Source organism: Poecilia latipinna, unplaced genomic scaffold, assembly GCF_001443285.1.
Source record: "Poecilia latipinna isolate Pla-1442-1.1 unplaced genomic scaffold, P_latipinna-1.0 Scaffold2186, whole genome shotgun sequence".
NCBI lineage: Eukaryota > Metazoa > Chordata > Actinopteri > Cyprinodontiformes > Poeciliidae > Poecilia > Poecilia latipinna.
In genome coordinates this window covers 84,805-105,715 of record NW_015114802.1, presented here as the reverse complement: position 1 = coordinate 105,715, position 20,911 = coordinate 84,805, and the positions used below count along the sequence as shown (strand labels likewise).

Genomic DNA, 20,911 nt, shown 5'->3' with positions numbered 1-20,911 from the left:
GCTCGTCTTCAGCCTCGCAGCAAGAACTACGTCTCTGTGCGTTATTTCTTTTACTTAGATATTTAAGAGTATAGCCACCTTTCAAATCCTCAATATGTATTGATTATTTTAACAATGAAACTTAACAAAATTAAATATTTGTTTTTGGTTTTCACAACTGTTCACAATCTGATGCTTTTTATGCTTTCAAAGTAAAACACTTTGATGCTGAAATGTGACATAATAAACTAATAATATGCTAAGTTGGGAGATTTGAGTTTAACTTTTACTTCATAATTTGATTATTTTTCTTTCTCTGTACAATATTTTACAAATTGTCACATATTCAAAAACAATTAAATAGTCATAAAAAATTACAATAAAAATGGTAATTTGTTTAAAAAAACTAAAATCTATCTATCTATCTATCTATCTATCTATCTATCTATCTATCTATCTATCTATCTATCTATCTATCTATCCATCCATTGTTCCCCCCCCCCTCCAGTTGGTTGCTCCCAGACTGATCGGCCGCAGCGGCGGCAGCAGCAACGATCCCAGCCATGATCCCTTCTGTCGCTGATGATGACGAGGATGAAGCTCCATGTTTCTGAATGAATTCACAGCCAGGGCTCCGCTGCTGCTGGACGGATGCATCGCTTCCTGCCTTCCTTCCTTTCCTTCTTCTTCTTCCTTTTGTTGATCGCACTCTCAGATGCGCGGGATAGCTGTGATTATGGACGTGGTGTGTTTTCTGTGGATGCTGCCGTCGGTCTGGGCTGTGGAAGGTAAGCCTGTCTGCTGCACACATCTATGTTCATCTATCTGCTGCTGCCATCAGGAGGAACCTGCAGGTGGAAAACATTCCATGCATTTACTATTCGTAGTATTATTATTACTGCTACTAGTGTTAATATTATCGTTATTTATGCTCAACATGTGAGCCAGCTGCTGATTTTGTAGGATTTTGGGAGATTCGGGGCCTACCTGCAGTATTCCTGTCAGCTTGTGAAAACTGGACCCAGCAGCTCAGAAAGTAACTGTAGCACCTGGAGTTTGGTCCAAATCAGAACAAGCACAAAGAAATTAGATGCTACATTTATTCAGGATTGTCCATAAGGCAAAACAAAATTATACTGAAATTAATTAAAGAATTTCCTACACACAACACGGTGAAATTAACCAGTATCTGTGAAGAAATTCTTATGAAACAGCTTCTGGAAGCTGTTTATAATTAAATTATTAGAAATAAAACTTATGTTTCAAATAAAACCTTAAATTATTGTTTATTTTTGGTTAAACTATTCAATTCGTTCTCTGGAATCGAGATCCTTGACACGAATATTTTTGAGTTCACCATCGTCTGGTTGGTTTTCTGAGACAAATTGGTGTTCAGGGAAGGATTGCTTTTGGCAGATTTTCTACCAAAGTTGTTTCAGTGATGAACTGCCATAAATGGATGTTTAGCACCAATTCTCTCTGTTTTTATAAGTGGCAGAACTGAAGTTAGCGTTGAAAATGTGCTTCTGTCTGCACCACAGGGCGTTAGAGAACTGCTTTCGTTTGGAGCTGGAAGTTAATTGGTTGTTTATTTCTGACAGATTCTTAAAAACACACACAATTATCCAATGTCTAAATCTGTGAAGTTAGTTTTGCATTTAATCAGTTTAAATTGAGAAGAAATTCAGCAGTAATATAAAGTCCGGTTAGGACTACAGCAGGGTTTGATTTCATTTCGTCCGTCTGGTAGAGACTATTTACTTTTTAATTTAAAACGGTAGTTATAAACTATCAGATGATTTGTTGAAAAATGAGAGGAGTTTAAGGGGCGTTGGTTCATATATAGGCCTGTCGCAATGAGCATGATAAATTAAAATTAGCTCTATATTTCCATTTCTCTTTTTTCTTTCTACCAAAAACAGGATAAAGTCTTCAGTCTGATGCTTTTGATCTTTTTCTGAAGGATAATTTTGTCCCCTTAATTCTTTCTATTTGTTGCTTTGCTTATTTATTTTTGGATGTTCTACATATCTTCCAGTTCCAGTATTAAATGTTCATTTGAATTTAAATTTATTGATCTTTGAGAATGTTTTCTTGCATTGTTACTATTATATAAGTTGAAAATGGTCTCAAAACAATACTACTGTTTATTACAATAACTTATGGGACAATTTATCCCATTGTCCCATAAATTACAATGGGACAATGTAACTTATGGGACCCTGCCTCACTGATAGGGGGCAGCACTGAGCCCCATAGACACAAGTGGCAATAAATAATACATTTATTGTTGTGACAGACCTATTCATACCTCCAGCAGATATTTGGTAAGAGGTGATAACAGGACCACATCGTACTACATGACAAGTGACTCTCACACTGAAGGGCAGCTTAGAGTAACCAGTTAAGTGAACATGAAGGTTTTTGGACTGTGGGAAGAAGCCGGAGTACCAGGAGAGGATCCATGAATCCACAGAGAGAACGTGTCGACCCAGGCAGCGAGGCGGCAGAGCTAATAATGCAGCCAAGAACTCACTGATAAAAATATCTGAGCACATTATATTCATGGCTCATCCTGAGAGCTTTCACACTCGGGTGAAGCAGTGCAGTGCTGCGTCTTACCTCTGGGGGCGCTGTGTCACATTTAGTGAATGAAGCAGGCAGTTTTTTACATGCTTATCGCTGTAATTTACATGTGTTCTACATTTGTTGACGCTTTGCAGTCTGATATATTTAATGAATATAAGTGGCATATTTAGTCCTTCTGATTGGCCATAAATGTGAAGTGAAAATGCGCAGTGAGGCAGAAAGTACTGTGCCTCACTGATAGGGGGCAGTGTTGAGCCCCATAGACACAACAGGCAACAGGTGCTCTTCTTCCACTCATTGAAAGACTGAAAACAATTGGAAAAAGAGAAAATAGGGTAAGACTTTATTAAAAGTGTGTGCATAAGACCCTGTCAAAAACTGCTGTCATGAATGTCATTCTGTAAATAATGGCACTTTGAATGCAAAGTTACATTAAAACTTGTATAAAAAGTCCATTAAAAGTGTTCATAACATGTTTATGTCATGTCAGTCTTAAGCAGACTCCTTCAAGTGTTACTGAGTCGCTGCTGCTCCACCATCATGAGGCCTCAGCATCTTTCAGTCTGTCTCTGGTTTGTGAGCTGCTGCTGTTTCTTCTTCTCGATGTGAATGCTGGTTCACGTTGCAATATCAGTCACTTCTGAGTTTTTCTGCAGCTTGGTACCAACCAGCATTTCTTTTCATCTATCATCACCTGAATGTGAGTCAGTCTGAATCCTTCATGGATCTTCTTCTCCACAGCTGATGGTGTGCATGCTCAGCTCAGCGCTGCTGTTCCTGCACACTGACTGCGTTTCCATTACAAATGTGCTCAAATCTTTGTCACGACTAATGTCAGAAAAACAACTTCACAATTGAAAATCACATGTGAATACATTAATTCATGTGATAAGTTATATAAAAAAAACATCCCACTGTCACTGTACGATCCGTACCTTTGGCTCATTTGCGCTGAAGGATTATTCCTACAATGTACATCATCAAAGTGTAACATATTTATTTATATTAATTAAAATACTATTTTCCAAGACAATGCTTTCATTCTCTTAATGAATAGTTGTCATAATGTAGCTAAAAGATTATATGTAGAAAATTGTGTTGGAGTCACAGGACTGTTAGCTAGTGGTTACCGTCAGTGCGCCCCCTGGTGGACACGATAAAAAGACACTTATTTTATAGTAATCATATATTTAATGAGACTAGCTACATGTGTTATCGGATTACCGATCAGAAACACTAATTTATTACTATATCTTCCCTCACGTTTGATTATTGTACATTTATTCACACGATTTGTTTTTTCCAGAATCAGTCTTGTAAAAATCGGTTAAATTGTTTTAATCTTTATTTCTTGTTATTGTCTTTAAATCATATATTGTTTTTACGATTACAATGATATGCATAAGAAAAAGGAAACAAACGTGATAATTAGCCGATGGTACGGATCGTGCAGTGACGGCTGCGCCATCAACCTCCTGCTACTTCCTGTCGTTTTCTTCTTCGTGGTTTAACTGTTGCACACCTGTTCTAGTCATGTGACTCGTGTGATGTGAAAAAAAAATAAAACCAACTTTGACTCAGCCACAAAATTACCTCATCCGTCAAAACGAAATTGGTATGTTTCCATTAAGCAAATTTATTTCAGAAATGATAAATTGTGTAATTATTTGGTCGTGGAAGCGCAGCTGCTGCGTTTGAGTTGTTGGTTGTCGTGTCTGCTGCGCCTCACCGTGCTGCAGCCCCTCAGGGGCGTCCATGTTCGCCCTGTCTGCTGTGGTGGATCCTGTTCTTGTGCTCCAGATTGATGAGATTTATTGTAACATTTCTGTTCGTTGTGTGCCAGTAGACATGTATGTAATCAACGTAATGTGCTTCTTGGGACACTTTTAGTCATCTCTGAGTGCAAACATGCAGAATCACGACACAACAGAGAGTGTTCTCATCCTGGAGGCTTTATTATTTCTCTGTGCTCATAAATAACCCATGTGGATAGAAAAAGGAGTGAAACACAAACTCATTTCAGCATCCTGATATTGCATTATATTGTTTTTCATGTTTTTGAAACATGAGGAAAAAAACAAAGAAAAGCCAATAACCCAAGATTCACAAAAAGACATAAATGTCTAGATATTACGTTACAATGATCTCTCAGTGTTTTGGTTTGGATAAAGATGTCCTGATAGGGATGACCTCAAAGCTCAAACACTGAGCATCGAGACATTGAGTCTCATTGTCCACTGATGCATCAGTTTTACTGTAGCATATATTCACTCGAGCATATTTTCTCTCCCAAGGGGGTCAGTAGTTTTAGTCCACTTACTCAATCTCTAGCGGACAATCACATACCAGAACCCACTGGTTTCCCAACAGCTCGGCAAAATGTCCAGAAAATTAGTGATTCATGCAACATTAGCCTGAAATATTTTTTTATTTTATTCCAGAGCGTTTACTATGACTGAGTAAGCTGATTCAGGCTTGATTGCATTAAAAATAGTCACATAATCAATCGCATTTCTTTTTCTACATACAAAAGTCTTGAGCCGGAACTTTTGTATTAGCATTTCTGGCATGCCTGTTAATGTGACGCACAAGCTACATCCGCTAACAGCAGCGACAAAGTTGCTTCTCTCGGTCCACTATTGGCTAACTTCTGTTTCTAAACGATCTGATTGGACGCTGGTAAAGAAGGTTGTTGAATCAAGTTGTGCTAAAAGGAGTTAGCCTATCAGCAAAGCTGTTCAAGCCTACAATAGCATCACAGTGCTAAACATGTAGCATGCTAATGTTAGCATCCACATTTCTAAAGGAAGAATGATCAGAGATGAACTTTGCTCCAACCTGATGGTTGAAAAACCTGAAGAACAGATTAAAAACTTTAAATATCTTCATTATTGTTGAGCTCATATGTCTGTTTGTTCAGCTGCAATAGCAGATGTCGCCTGTGTGTCAGTTTTATACCAGAAACACAATGGAAAGGTTCCAGCTCTGAATTTTTTTTATGCAAAAAAAAGAAAAGAAAAACGTGTTTAGTTTTGTTAAAACTTTTAGCTTATTAATATCTTAAAATCAATGCAATTATTTAATTAAAATTAACACAAAGCTGTCCTGATCCTAATATAAATGCTTATTGTGAAGGACTGGGATCTGCTATTACTGCTACAAAAGGTGCTGCAGGATATAAAGTAAGATTTATGACCTTTATTAGTTTGAAGTTACTTTAGGGAAATTTATGATTTGATTTATTCATTTTTTTGTGGAAGGATGCAAACATATTTGTTAGTTTTTATTCTTAATCCTGGATTGTTTGGGTTTTTCTGTGTTTGTATTTTGATCATTTCCTTCTTTTTTGCTTAGTTTCTTTGTGTATTCGTTTTGTTAACATCTCTAAATATTTCTGCCTCTGACTGCCTCCATCTTGGGTCCAACTCTTCAGCAACATGACATATTGAGGATTTTACCTCAAAGCAATAAAAATATGTGCGTTATCTCCTCTGCACCGCTCCTCATCGAGGCCATACGGAGATGAAACAATCAACGCTGAATCTGATTGCTAAGGAGATAAAATCTGACATTTCTGGTCAGTTTTTTAGCATGTTTGTCGTCATGACGATTTTTTCCAAATGAGCCGTATGGCGCTGGAAGCTGGCTAACAGCCACCGCTGTGACGTGAAGCAGGGAGTTTATGATGCGTCTCTGTTGGTTTGATCTATCATGACATATATTATGTGATGCAGCCTAGTAGGATTATGTGTGCTGGGCTTAGTTGGCCCACTCTCTCCTCCTCTTTGGCCTACTTTTACTGAATCATGCAGGAGGCCAGAAGCACAAGAGCGCCCTCTACATCCATGCAGCAGAACTGCAGGAACAGATGGAGCCAGTTGGAAGAATCAAAGTTAATTAACTACAGTCTGCAGGGAAAAAGAAAAGATTAAATTCATGCATTTCTATTGTTTATAGTATTATAGCAAACATATTTTACAAAGCCAAGTCTTTGTGGAGCAAACTAGGTTTTGGTTTGAACAGAAGATCATTTGTCAAGTTGATATAAAACAATTTATGTAAAAGTTTAGCAGGGATTCCTGGTATTCCAGGTGATTTCCAGCTGTTTTTTCTGTCTGTACTGCTGGGAATGAGGACCAGCTCTAATAAATATGCAGCAGAAAGGAGAACGTCAGACACTAATGCACCTGTCTCTCCATCTTCCACTAGAAGCTCCAGCTGTGCCGAGCCCACATACATTTTAAATGTGGAACTGCAGCAGCGTCTTTCATTATTAACACACATTCACTCGCATATTTAATTCTTCTTCCCTCTGATTATGACAAATTTTTTTCTGCATGTCATGTGCGGCTTGGAGAACGTTTCCAAACATGCAGACAGCAAGAATATTTATCCACAGCTTCAGATCCTGAGTGTTTATACATTTTTCATCAGGAGTAGATCCCAATTTCATTCAGCCACAGTCAGAGCGAGTCATCTACAATTAGTGTCAAGTCAGCTGAATTTAGTTTTATTAGTGCCTGGGGTGTCCAAACCTTTTGCACCGACTCTCTTTAACTGACTTAAACCCTCTGAACTGTAGTGAGGGGAGAACTAGAAAGTAACATGAAAAATAAAAAAATCTTCAAGTATTTATACTTTGATGCAGTATTTAGTCAGTTCGTACTTTCCAACACAGAAAAAAAAGCAAAATTATAAAAACTTACTTTTTCTAAATGAGTCCAGCTCCAGTAGTGAGTTGGAGAAACTTTTCATCCACAAATTCAAAGTAATTTGCTAAAAATGATTTATTTTTAAGTCAACTTACTATTTTTAATTAAATACCATTTTGTATCTTAATTTATCATTTTATACCCCATGGATGGCATTATGGACAACAGAAAAATATTTAAATTACTGTATCCTTAGGGCTGAAATGATTAATTGGATTAATTGTGATTAATCAATTAATGAAATATTAATCAACTAATTTAGTAATAGTATAATAGCTAAATATAGTATAAAATCATGAAAAAGTGTCTTCTTGCAGAAAAAACATCGTACTCAGAGGAGTAATTAAGCCAAAACTGAACAAACAATACAAACATTTTGCATAATGGATAAATAAAAAAATTTAAAAATGTACAGAAATCCTCAAATGACAGATTTAGCTTCACCCAGTTCAAATTCTGTAAAACAAAATCTCCTTTTAAACACCTTTTGCTGTCCAATTATTAATTGATTAATAGAAAAATAATAATCCGCTTCTAGCTGCAAAAATTGTCAAATGTTATTGCAGTTTTTGCAGAAATTGAATTATTTGTTTATTTTCTTATTTTTAAAGACTTATCACATTAAAAAAGCGGTTTAAAGAAAATTTTGCAGAATGTCCCATTTTTTCATCCGATTAATTGATTAATCAATGGAACAATTAAGTTTTGGTCAATATTTGCCATCTTGTTTGTACTGAACTAAAACCTGGGTTCACAACTCACACTTTCTATACGGACAGTTTAGAAACTCAAAGTGACAGCTAGTGAAGTCATAAAGGTGTGATGATTTGTGTCTGCACACCGGGCTGTGCTGCAGCCAGCAGTGCTGCAGCCAGCAGACAGAAAGCTGCAGCAGAGAGGAGAGGAAAACTTTGGACATCTAAAATCTCAACTTCAGCGTTGGAGCAGAGCGCTGCACCCACAGAGCCTCTGAAATGACTCTTTCTTCCAAAAATAGATGTCTTTAAAAATTAAAGCAACATTAAAAAGTGTCGCTACATGTGATTTCAATACAATATTCTCAAACGAGGCATTGATAATGACATCATAATGGAAGCTACTAACATTAAAAACACACTAAGCATGGAGCAGTTTGTGGGAATTTGAGTTTTGAACTGTGGGGGTGAATAGATTAATTTGAAATGTGCTGCAGGTCAGCACTGGTGGCCTCTTTGTTCCTGCCTAACTGTGGCTCCAACACCTGGCTCTCCACTCGCTCCCTGCTCCTCATTAATCGCTGCTGACGCTAACAGGAAGCGATCACCTGGAAAAATGGGCCATTTGGTTGCAGCAGTGCTGCTCACATTTTAACGTCTCTCCCAACCAGCCAAACCCTGACAGTCATTTCCCAAAGTCCTGACTAATTATTTCAGTTTGAGCTTGTTTCATTTTGCCGAACATGGAAACAAAAAAATGTAATTGAAGACAACAGAATAAACAACAAATTTTAACAGGAAATAATCATGAGAAATGTTGTGTGCAGCAGAAAACCAGCAGATCGAGCCTCAAACTTTAGCATCGTGTTTTTAACCTCAAAGCTGCAGAGACAAAAACTCAGTCCAGGTTTTTATCGCCTGAATTAAACGTCATCCTCTCTGGTCTGAGGAGTTCCTGACCTTGGCTGGTGTCCAGCTGCTGACAGCATTTAGCAAAACAGGTTCAATAAGCAATAAATCAGTTAATTGCATGATAAATTCATTTTTCCCTTTTCTCTCTTTTTCTACCAAAAACTGGATGGTAAAAGTTTCAATCTGGTTCTTTAGTTTCAACTGTCCCTTTTTTTGAAGGACAGTTTGGTATAGAGATTTCATGATTGGTTTTATTTGTTCTTTCTGTTGTTTTGTTTATTTACTTTGGTATTTAAAATGTCTTCTAGTTCCAGAGTTTCTGAAAGAACAAAAAAAGTTGAATTCTTTCACACTCTTTTCCTCCTTTTGTCGTTTCTGCAGAAGTTCTGATGGATTCAACGACAGCAACAGCAGAACTCGGCTGGACCATCTACCCATCACAAGGGGTGAGGAAACGGTGAAAGTAAATTAAACAAAGTGAAACAAAGTGAAAGGTAACATTTCTCTGCCTGTGTTTGTGTTTCTGTCTCAGTGGGAAGAAGTGAGTGGCTATGATGAACACATGAATACCATTCGAACGTACCAGGTCTGCAATGTTTTTGACAACAGCCAGAACAACTGGATCCGGACCCGGTTCATCCAGCGCCGCGGCGCTCAGCGCATCCACGTCCAGATGAAGTTCTCAGTGCGGGACTGCAGCTCCATTCCCAACGTTCCCGGCTCCTGCAAGGAGACCTTCAACCTGTACTACTACGAGTCGGACTCGGACGTGGCCAGCAAAGCGTTCCCGCCCTGGATGGAGAACCCCTGGGTGAAGGTGGACACGATAGCAGCCGACGAAAGCTTCTCCCAGGTGGAGCTGGGAGGACGCATAATGAAGATCAACAGTGAAGTTCGAAGTTTCGGACCCGTTTCTCGTAAGGGATTCTACTTGGCCTTCCAGGATTACGGCGCCTGCATGTCCATAATCGCCGTCAAGGTGTACTACAGGAAATGTCCACGGGTGATCCAGAACGGGGCGGTGTTCCCTGAGACTCTGTCCGGAGCAGAGAGCACCTCTCTGGTGGCGGCCAGGGGAGTGTGTGTCCCCAACGGGGAGGAGGTGGACGTGCCCATCAAGCTGTACTGCAACGGGGACGGGGAGTGGATAGTTCCCATCGGCCGCTGCATGTGTAAGGCCGGGCACGAGGCGCTGGAGAACGGCACACTTTGCCAAGGTAAGGAAGACGTTGCTGTCTGCATTCAGGTCTGATGCTGAAGAGGACATTTCCTTAAAGGGCCAGTATCACGTGTCTTCCAGGCACATAGTGCCATTTTATGGCATAAAAAGTAACAATGTTACCTTCAGTTGTTATAAAAAAAAGCTATAAATATCAAACATGACTTAAGTTTGACTTCTTAACTCCTTGAAATTGGACCTCTGTCTCTTTAAAAACTCCTGCCATTTCCTCTGTTAACCCTTTAACAATGTTTCTACCAGTGTTGCTGAGCAGTAGCTGCTATAATGAGCTCAGCACATCCACCAGGTGTTTGCTAATTGCTGCTGGCTAGTCTGAAGGAACTGATGGGGGAGGAGCTACACCTCGGGGGCGGGGCTAAGTCCACATAATATATTAAATAATCATGTTATTTACAGTGTAAGCGATGATCCTACACTGTAAAAAACGTCTCTAAATTATGGCATTGAACCGTAAATTAGAGACGTTTTTTTTTTTACAGTGTATGTTATGTATTAAATATTATTTTCCATAGAAAGTTGTTGAGTTAGTAAATTCACCGTTTTCAATATGTCAGACTGATGATTCCTTTTATAAAAATTGATTCCTTGGCAATAACTCAGGAATAATTATTGCATTTATTTATTAACAGGGACTTTCCCATTATGCATAACTGTACTAACATTTTACATTTTCTACAGTTTGTCAGTGTAGGATTAGACTGCTGCTGTAACACCTGAATTTATTTTCAGGTCTGCCTGTGAGTGTGAAGGTTACAGGATTTACAGTTTGATTATAATTTAAAACAGCCATTTCTCTGCCGTTTGCCTGCTTCCTTCTGCTCCTTTCGCATCCCTTGTTCTAACAGGTTATGAAAAGTGACAGCATCTGTCGGGGTCTCTGTAACTGTCATGTTAGTGAGCTGACCTTTCTCAGACGCAGACATGAGCAGGCCTTATGCTTTCAGGAGAAAATGTGAGCAAGAAAGAAACGTAGAAATATTGTTTTCAGAACATGTCAAGCGCTGATGTCTGTCAGGACTGTTTACGTAACAACAAGCAGAAACGATGCAAAGTGGCGCCATGTGACCATGTTCAGCTTGCCTGCTGCTCGTTTCCCTCCTGACCCTTCAGTTGTCTGTTCTTTCTCCAGCTTGTGCGTCGGGTTTCTTCAAAGCTGCACAGGGAGATGAGAAATGCCTGCAGTGTCCCATAAACAGCCGAACCATCAGCGACGGAGCAACCAACTGCATCTGCCGTAACGGCTACTACCGCGCTGACGCCGACCCTGCCCGGATGCCGTGCACCAGTACGTAAACACACCGGAAGTTACAGCAGCCGGTCCGCAACGATGCAGCGTGTTTTACAAAACGCATGCATGATGATGATGATGATGAATATAAACTGCTCTCACGCAGAGCTGTGAATAAGCAGAGTTGGGTAGTTACATTTACTCAGTTACATTTTTGAAAACGTTACTTTTACTTTGAGTAATTTTATTATGAAGTATTTGTACTTTTACTTGAGTAAAATGTCTGGATTCTCTGCCCACTGAATGAAAAACAACCAAAAAACAGACGCACACCTGCAGTTTTTGTCAAAGTTTTTATTGAAAAAAACTGATGTTGAAAATAATATCTGTTGTCACTTTGGTCCTTAAAATCCCAACATTTCCACTTAACTTTATATTTGGGTCCGTCTGATGATGTTATTTAAAGATATTAATTGATTGATAATTTGATCAGTTACACTTGACTTTTACCAAATACTTTTTCACTCTTGAATAATTTCTAGGACGGATAATTTTTTTTCTTTACTTGTGTAAAAATATGCTGAAGCAGTTCTACTTTTATCTGTGCATAATTTTGGATACTCTGTACGGACAACAGATTAATAATCTGACGACATGAATAAGTAGAATGATGTTTGATTCAGCATTTATTTTAATTAGTGTGACCATCCTCCAACGTTTGGAGGCTCTCCTCCAAAACACCTGAATCAAATGAATGTTAAAAGCTGCAGTTTGTAATATTTATTTAAAAATGCTATCTTTATGTACACATATGCTAAAACTGTCACCCTGTCATGACACTGTAATATGATTCAGATAATCTGTGAAAATATTAATCTTCTCCACCTCCTTCCTGAGCTTATATTGTCATCTGAAGAAATGAACCAGAAACAACCAATCAGAGCCAGGAGGAGGGGCTTAGCGCTGTCAATCAATGCTAAACAACTCACCGTTTTATCAGTGGCCAACTATAAACTATAATATTGTTGTTTTGAGAATGTTTTAAGTGTTATATTGATAATGCTGTCATAATGCAGGCTCTCAAAGTCCAATACATCTACATTTCGTAAAGAACATTTTAACACTGGAGCTGGAAGATATTTTAAATACCCAAAAATAAAACACTACAACCAAAACAATAAATAAAACATAAAATCCACTTACAGCTCAATTCAGATTTATAGCGAGAATCTACTACAAATGTCGTCTCAAGAACTGTTCAGAAAAATGTTTTAAATTAAACCAAAACCGAAAATTAAATGGATTATGATGTTTCTGTAAACAAAATTACTTTTCTAAAAATATTAATCATCAGAATGGAAACAATCAAGCTCATTTTAATGATCATAATTGTTTAATTATAAGACATAACTAGACTGAGCTTACAGTTTGGAAAAGTCTTTTAGATCATTTTGTGGGGATGTTCAGCTGGTCTGTCATGTGACGCTCTTCTTCCCGCCCAGCTGTTCCTTCAGCGCCGCAGCGGGTCATCTCCATGGTGAATGAGACGTCTGTGAAGCTGGAGTGGAGCCCGCCGCTGGAGAGCGGAGGCCGAGAGGACGTCGTCTACAACATCATCTGTAAGAGCTGCGACAGCCGGCGGGGCAGCTGCACCCGCTGTGGAGACAACGTCCAGTTTGTCCCGCGGCAGCTCGGCCTGACGGACACCGGCGTCCGCATCAGCGACCTGCTGGCTCACACCCAGTACACCTTTGAGATTCAAGCTGTGAACGGAGTGTCTGACCAGAGTCCGTATTCGCCACAGTACACGTCCGCCAACATCACCACCAACCAGGCCGGTTAGTGAACATCTTTCAAATCTGTTTCATCCATCGAGATCCAACGGGACAGAAAAGAAAAAGACGTTTCCTGTCAGGAACCTGATAATAAATGGGAGTGGAGATGGGGGTGGTGTCTTACTCATAAAGCAGATGGATGATTCCACTGACCGTTGATGAATCCTACACCATCATATGCATAGAAAGACGAGTGCAGTTGTGGGCACACTTCCACTAAACCTTGGATAGCAGAGCTAATTTTTCCACTGAAGCTAACTTTAAAAAAAAGTTAGCTAAAGTTTCCAGAGTTAGCTTTGAAAATAAGTTAGCCAAAGATGGAAAGAAGATGCTAATGTGCAGTGTTTGGCATGCTAACGACAATGCGTTGATAGCAGAGTTAATTTTTCATTTAGCGCTTCAGCTAACTTTGAAAATAAGCTAGCTAAACATGGAAGTTGATCTCCTTGGTGGAGAGCACCCTGAGGGTTTTGAGACCAAGCATTCTCAACTTGAAGTCTCAGAATCGTTTTCTCTGGTGCTCTTTTTGTGGCTTTGTCACATTTTGTCTCTAACTTAGCATCTTTTTGGTTTCTTCTCAGCACCATCTGCAGTGTCCATCATCCACCAAGTTAGCAGAACTCCCAACAGCATCACCCTGTCCTGGTCTCAGCCCGATCAGCCCAACGGTGTTATCCTGGACTATGAGCTCCAGTATTATGAGAAGGTACATCCGTGCGGATTGCTTCCGTCTTTCCCTGGAACATTTGTAGAGGGGTTTTGGGTTCTGCACGGAAAACAGTCATTGGTTGAACTGTTTTGTCTGTTTCAGAACTTGGCCGAATGGAACTCCTCTCTGATAAGGAGTCAGACCAACACAGCAGTCATACGGGCCTTAAAGCCTGGAACCATCTACGTCTTCCAGGTCCGAGCTCGAACTGTCGCTGGATTTGGAAGCTTCAGCGGCAAAATGTTCTTCCAAACCATTACTATGGGTAAGACCTCTATCTGCTGGTAGGATGTAAATAACCTTCAAATTTCAGTCAACAAGCTGATATCAGTGCATGCGTGCCTGTTGTATGAACCCTCTGGTGAAGAGGAACGTTGAATTATGCCACATCCCACTCAGTCTTTTATTTCTATGGCCTCCATTGGAGTCTGTAGAAGGTGGTTCTAAAGTCAGTTGAAGTTGTTTAGAGAAATGTTGGAATAAAAACGTCTCATTAAAGACTGAATCCTCCAGCACAGGCAGCGATTGGCTCAGAGATTTCACCATCAACACAGAGAGTAATGTCGTGTCTGGAAAGATCAAAAATCTGTGTTTCTTGTTTCTCTTGGGAAGTCGAACCTCTTTCAAGTGTCTCTACTGGATATGAAATGTTCTGCTGATTCTGTCTGCTATCCGCTCACATATCTAAAATGATCAGGCTGTTAGCAGTTTTACATTCAGTAGAAAATATGTAAATTGACCTTAAATAAGATAACCACAGGTCCTACATGTTGTTGTGGCAGGACTATTTAATCACATATATTCTATGTAGTTTATTTTCTGCATGGGATTTTTCTTTGAAGCAAAAGTTTGAGTCGCAGACATCGGCGTTGCGTTCTGTTGGGGCTAGCTAGCAAGCTAGCTTTTTGCGTCTATCGTTGATAAGTGTAAATTATTGCCAGTTAGCTAGACAATGTTCTGTACGATGCTATGTCCGTTCTGTGTAAAAAAGCTTACTACTACATAAAATATGCAATTTTCTTTTGTACATTTCTCTCATGACGCGGGTCTTAAATTTAAGTCATAATGGTCTTAAAAAAGGTCTTAAAAAGTTTAAGTTGATGAAACCTGTAGAAACCCTGTAATAGACACAGATTGTGGATTTAATTGGTTTTCCTCTTCTTGGACTTCTAACTGGATAGTTTCTGATGCGGTTGGGTGTGGAAAGCTGTTTAAGATCCAGTCAAAACACTGAAATCCTCAGGGTCTGGCATTTAGTTCATGGCAGGATCTAGAAGTCAACTTGTGAGAATCCTTATAAAATAATGGAGGATGAAAGTCTGCCTGTGGTTTCTGACACCACAGGCAGTGAAAGGTGGAAGCAGACATGCTCAGAGTCTGGCTTGTTTCAAGACGCTGTTTCAGTCAGCTCCAGTCTTTATCTTTTGTCTGTTTTTGTTGTTAGAAGAGTATAACTCCAGTATCCAGGAGAAGCTACCTCTCATCATCGGTTCGTCTGCAGCAGGAGTCGTCTTTATCATCGCCATGACTGTTGTCATAATCGTGTGTCGCAGGTGAGACATTATTTGATGGTGCAGGTAAACAAACTCGGGCAACCGTTGTTATCAGAGTAAGAACTGGTGAGCTGTACTTCTAGGACTCACATGCACGTCTAAATGCATCTAATTTTCTTCTGGTGTTATGTACATGTAACATAAACACATTGTTTTTATCTGTAGACATTTCTTACTTTAAAGATCTTTGTTTTTCCTCATCAGGAGGAGTTCAGACAGACCAGAATCAGAGTACTCCGACAAACTCCAACATTACACCAGTGGCCACAGTAAGCAGCTGTTTCAGTCTTCTGTCCTACAGTTATAAAGATCAAAACCCGTCTTTAGTGAGATGGGACTTAGTTTTGGCTGCTCCTAACTTTGAGGTTTTTTATGCGTCTCTGCTGCTTTTCCGTTTCTCTCTATGAAAGTTTCCCCAGGAGTGAAAATCTACATCGATCCCTTCACATATGAAGATCCCAATGAAGCTGTAAGAGAGTTTGCCAAAGAGATCGACATTTCCTCTGTCAAGATCGAGCAGGTCATTGGTGCAGGTAAGCAGACGATGAATCAGAAACACAATGTTTGAGGACAAACTGGAATATTAGGAGCTTTGCTGCTTGGCTCAACTCTTTCTTCACAAACAGAGATCTTACTGAGAGACCTTTGTCCGTTTTCAAACTGCCAACTCGTCTTTCTGATAGGTGAGTTTGGGGAGGTGTGCAGTGGAAACCTGCGGCAGCCTGGGAAAAGAGAGATGCTGGTGGCCATCAAGACGCTGAAGGCGGGCTACACTGAGCGCCAGAGGCGGGACTTCCTGAGTGAGGCATCCATCATGGGCCAGTTTGACCATCCGAACATCATCCATCTGGAGGGGGTGGTGACCAAGAGCAGCCCAGTGATGATCATCACAGAGTTCATGGAGAACGGATCCCTTGACTCCTTTCTGAGGGTAATGCTACCACATCATACCTACAAAGATACCAACATACTGTGAGCAGAGTTAACTCTTGCTCTGTTCATGCAGATGATAACCAGTTAGACTCGGTGTCGCTGATAAGGTTGCTTTATGCTTCACACACGAACACTGTGGAAAATAGATGCCGACAAAACTTTAGAAACATTTATACTTTACGGTTTGTCCTCTCTGCAGCCCATGTGCTGCTAAACTAGATTCTGACTTGAAAAATTGAATACATTTACCGTCAGTGTCTGAAGGTGTTTTCACACCTGATAGTCCGGTAGACTCTGTTCGATTGGGGACCAAAATAGAAACATCTATTGGAACCAAAATGTCATAATCAGATCCATCTCCAGCTGCTGGTTCTCTTTCTGCTCTGAGTCAAACCAACCTGTTCCCCTCCTGGCCAGTGGGGGCGCTGCTCCAAGAACCACTGAAGGAAACGACACAAAAACCTCTGAAGAAGACATTGACACTTCTTTCTTCACGAAATGGAAACAATATTGGAGTAGCGTCAGATTTTAGCAGTTGGAGGATTTCTCCTGCTAGCGCTAGGCTAGCATGTTTGTTTTGGTTTTTCCCAGAATGCCCTGTGCTGTAGACCACTTCCTGCTTTTGTTTCGGTTTCCAGTCCGCTTGGTGTTCACATATGAATTCAAACCGAACCAGAGTTCATTTCAAACAAACCCAGACGGAGGTTTATAGGCGGACCAGAGTTCACTTTTTTGGTCCAATTACACATTCACACTTCCCCAAGTGAACCGGACTGTCTATACCAGGGGTGTCCAAGGACGGTCCTGGAGGCCCGGCGTCCTGCATGTTTTAGTTCTCTCCCTGGTGGTAGGGTCAGTGTTCCTCTTGGGCCTCTAACGAGCCATCATTTGATCCAGGTGCATTAAACCAGGGAGAGACTAAAACATGCAGGATGTCGGGCCTCCAGGACCGACTTTGGACCCCCCCTGGTCTAGACAAACAGACTGTAGTTGGATTAAAGTGGACCAAAGATAACTGGTGTGAATGCACCATTAGAAAGCGCCTTTTGGCAATTATGGTGCTTTTATGACGAGCAAAAACCTGGCAAACCAATCTGATTTGATGACAGCGATGACACATTCAGAGTAAATTGATGTAATTTTTCTCTTTCCAAAAGCAAAACGATGGGCAGTTCACTGTGATCCAGCTGGTGGGGATGCTGCGCGGCATCGCAGCAGGAATGAAATACCTTTGTGAGATGAACTACGTTCATCGAGACCTGGCTGCCAGGAACATCCTGGTGAACAGCAACCTGGTGTGTAAAGTGTCCGACTTTGGCCTGTCGCGTTTCCTGGAGGACGACACGTCCGACCCAACATACACCAGCTCTTTGGTGAGTCCTTACTGAAGAACCTCAGCACTTGTGATGAATTCATTTTCAGTTGGTGGCAAATTTCCTACGTCCTTCCTTCCTGTTAGGGAGGGAAGATTCCCATTCGGTGGACGGCTCCTGAGGCCATTCAGTACAGGAAGTTCACCTCCTCCAGTGACTGCTGGAGCTACGGCATCGTCATGTGGGAGGTGATGTCATATGGTGAGCGGCCCTACTGGGACATGAGCAACCAAGATGTAAGTAAATCCCTACTGGAGATCAATACAGAAAGTGTTTGGTTATCTCCTGTTGGTTAGATTGAATCAAAGTGTTTTACATTATGAAAACATAAAAACATCATTTGGCGATGCATTTTGTCAAATCCCATCATTAAAATCATCAGTACACATAAAACATGTTGTCAATTATCAGTTATTTTTAATCAGAAGTGACTCTAAACAGGTGGGACTTTAGTCTAGATATGTTTGGTTCTGGTTCTGGATGCTGAGCAGAACCAGAACCTGAACCAGAGAGGTCTGTAAGGCTGATCCAGCAGCTGCAGATGAGTTTTGGCGTGAATCTCTTGGTGAAAGTAGCTTGAATTTTCATCAGTGTTTGGGTTTTTGCAGGTAATCAACGCCATAGAGCAGGACTACAGGTTGCCGGCTCCGATGGACTGTCCGAGCGCGCTGCATCAGCTGATGCTTGACTGCTGGCAGAAAGATCGCAACAATCGGCCGAAATTCAGTCAGATCGTCAGCACACTGGACAAGATGATCCGCAACCCCAACACCCTCAAGACCACAACGCCGCTGTCGTCATGGTGGGCAGACAGACTCTTCACACCCTGACCGGCCCACACTCGCTCACTCATCATGTCTCTACTCTGCTCTGGTTTTTGCACCAGTGTTCACTTACCTCTGCTGGACCGCAGCACCCCGGACTTCACTTCCTTCAGCACGGTGGATGAGTGGCTGGAGGCCATCAAGATGGGCCAGTACAAGGAGAACTTTGCCAACGAAGGCTTCAGCAGCTTCGACGTGGTTTCTCAGATGACCATGGAGTACGCTGGTTACATCCACCGACACATTTCAGATCGGTTTATTGGTGCAGCACGTTTAAAAGAACCTTAATAAGTAAAACCTTTAGGAATAAAACTAAAATATGTTTAGATTAAGTTTAGGTGTAGAAGGACGTTCCGGTTAAAACCAGAGTAAGGGGGGTTAAATATTAAAGTGGGATAGGAAATAACTGCAGCTTATTCTAAAATGCTACACAGATGTGACTACATTTCTTAGAAACAGAGGATTTCCTGGAACTACTGGAGTTTATTTTACAGAATAAAGAGAAGTGGAAGGACATGCAGCCCAGAGTTCAGAAACAGAATAAAATGAAAATATTGAAATAAGATTATCAATACTAGTGCAGTTTTTCTAAAAATGTGTTAAAATATATACATTATTTAATTATGTTATGGACTTATAACTACCCACCCAGTATTTTTTCACAAATAGAGGGGATGCTGTTGGCTGCTTTAATTAGCTTTAAAATGAACGCATGAAACAGATTTAGACTCTTATTGTGAAGGGTCGTGGTACACTTCTGGACGTTTTATAATTTTAGCGTTGTAAAATCACCATGCTTTAAGCAAAAACTATTTTTAGTTATGGATTTTTCTATGAATTATTCTGATGATTAATTGTATTTTAAAAATTGATACAACCTGCAGATTTTTTGTTTAATGCAGAATTTAAACCAGGTGAAAATTAAATTGCCACTTGATGTTTTGGGTAGGACAAATTTGTGGACGAAATTTTTTATGTATATTTTAAATGCAAAATGTGTATATATTTGTACAGTTTTGGCTTAATTAGTGTTTTGTCTTGTTCTTTCAGCAGTTTGCCTTTTTGATTCTGTCAACAATTAATTGATTTCTAAATTTCAATAATCGATTAATCGGATTAACCGCTTCAGCCCGAACCCTCAGTTACTCAGAACCAGTCTTGTTTTCTTGTCAGGGACATCGTCAGGATAGGCGTGATGCTGGCCGGCCACCAGAAGAAGATCCTGAACAGCATCCAGTCCATGAGGGCGCAGATGAACCAGATTACCTCAGTGGAGGTGTGATTCCACGGACCCACCGCAGGAGGCCAGCACCCTCCCGAACTTCTGAGGAGAGCCAACAGCATCCATCCAAACTGTGACCTCACCGTACCTCCCTACAGACTCCACCCGTTCGGGTCCGTCGCTCGGCAGCACAGAGACGTTGGCTTGTTGTTGTGGCAGCTGCTACGTTCAGGTAACGGTGCATTCAGGAGCTTCGAGTTGCAGTCAACCTGAGATGATACGCTCTGTTTCTGCTCATCACCACCACCGAGTTCCTTTACTGAGCAACAAGAAAGTCCGTCCAACATGACCTGGCAGTTCCAGTTTAAGGTTGACTTGATCTGTTGGACCTCACATGTGGTGCTTTTGGTGGCAGGCGGACTTCGAGGCCTTAAACATCACAGACAATCAGCTGAAGGCAACATCTGGACTGACTGACATCTGTCGCTTCACTCCTCCGGCTCTCTTTTCTACACCAATCAGATTTCCTGACTCTTGGTTTGGCATTATGGATGAGGGGAGTTTTCAGTTTTTGGCACATAATTTATTTTATTATTTAAAGGGGCAGTACTATGTAAAGTCTCTCTCTCTCTTATTTTTTTTTTTTTTTACTTTTACATCATGTGATAATGTTAATCAAAAACAAACCTGGAGTGTTGATTTTATTCTGTCATACATGTTTGGGAAATCCTTTAATCTCCATGGCAACCATTCAGCTGTGCTAAACACCTGGGTGGACCTAGCCCCGCCTTTGAGGTACAGCTCCTCCCATTTCAGATCCCTTCAGACTAGCCAGCAGCAATTAGCAAACACCTGGTGGAGTAGCTGAGCTCATTATAGGAGCTACTTCTCAGAGCAACTCTGATAAAAACGTTAAAGGGTTAATAGAGAAGCCATGTTGGGATGACTTCCTGGAGGCGGAGCTTCAGAAGGAGCAGGAGTTTTTAAAGAGACAGACGCCCAATTTCAAGGTATTAAACTGAGAAGTCAAATTTATTTTAACTTATATTTGATATATAGCATTTTAATAACAATTGAAGTTAACATAGTTAGTTGTTTATGCTATAA

The 20,911-nt window shown here is 40.5% G+C and overlaps 1 protein-coding gene across 1 annotated transcript; it reads left to right on the top strand.

Moving 5' to 3' along the window:
* Positions 1 to 467: 467 nt before the first annotated feature.
* LOC106936645 (ephrin type-B receptor 2-like) lies at positions 468 to 20,442 on the top strand. Its single transcript, XM_015017779.1, has 16 exons — positions 468 to 767; positions 9,269 to 9,333; positions 9,420 to 10,104; positions 11,257 to 11,412; positions 12,858 to 13,193; positions 13,772 to 13,896; positions 14,002 to 14,164; positions 15,344 to 15,452; positions 15,657 to 15,721; positions 15,863 to 15,985; positions 16,136 to 16,383; positions 17,543 to 17,758; positions 17,845 to 17,994; positions 18,367 to 18,560; positions 18,645 to 18,800; positions 19,756 to 20,442. Exons 1-16 carry the CDS (start codon positions 695 to 697, stop codon positions 19,862 to 19,864), a joined length of 2,973 nt encoding a protein of 990 aa, XP_014873265.1. The 5' UTR covers positions 468 to 694; the 3' UTR covers positions 19,865 to 20,442.
* Positions 20,443 to 20,911: the final 469 nt, after the last annotated feature.

What these genes read in the sequence shown, in the direction of transcription:
- LOC106936645 (XM_015017779.1), top strand. Translation starts at nt 695, where the DNA reads ATGCGCGGGATAGCTGTGATTATGGACGTGGTGTGTTTTCTGTGGATG. An exon ending in GTCGGTCTGGGCTGTGGAAG is followed by an intron (nt 768 to 9,268) that starts GTAAGCCTGTCT and finishes TCGTTTCTGCAG; the next exon opens with AAGTTCTGATGGATTCAACG. An exon ending in ACAACGCCGCTGTCGTCATG is followed by an intron (nt 18,561 to 18,644) that starts GTGGGCAGACAG and finishes TTTTTGCACCAG; the next exon opens with TGTTCACTTACCTCTGCTGG.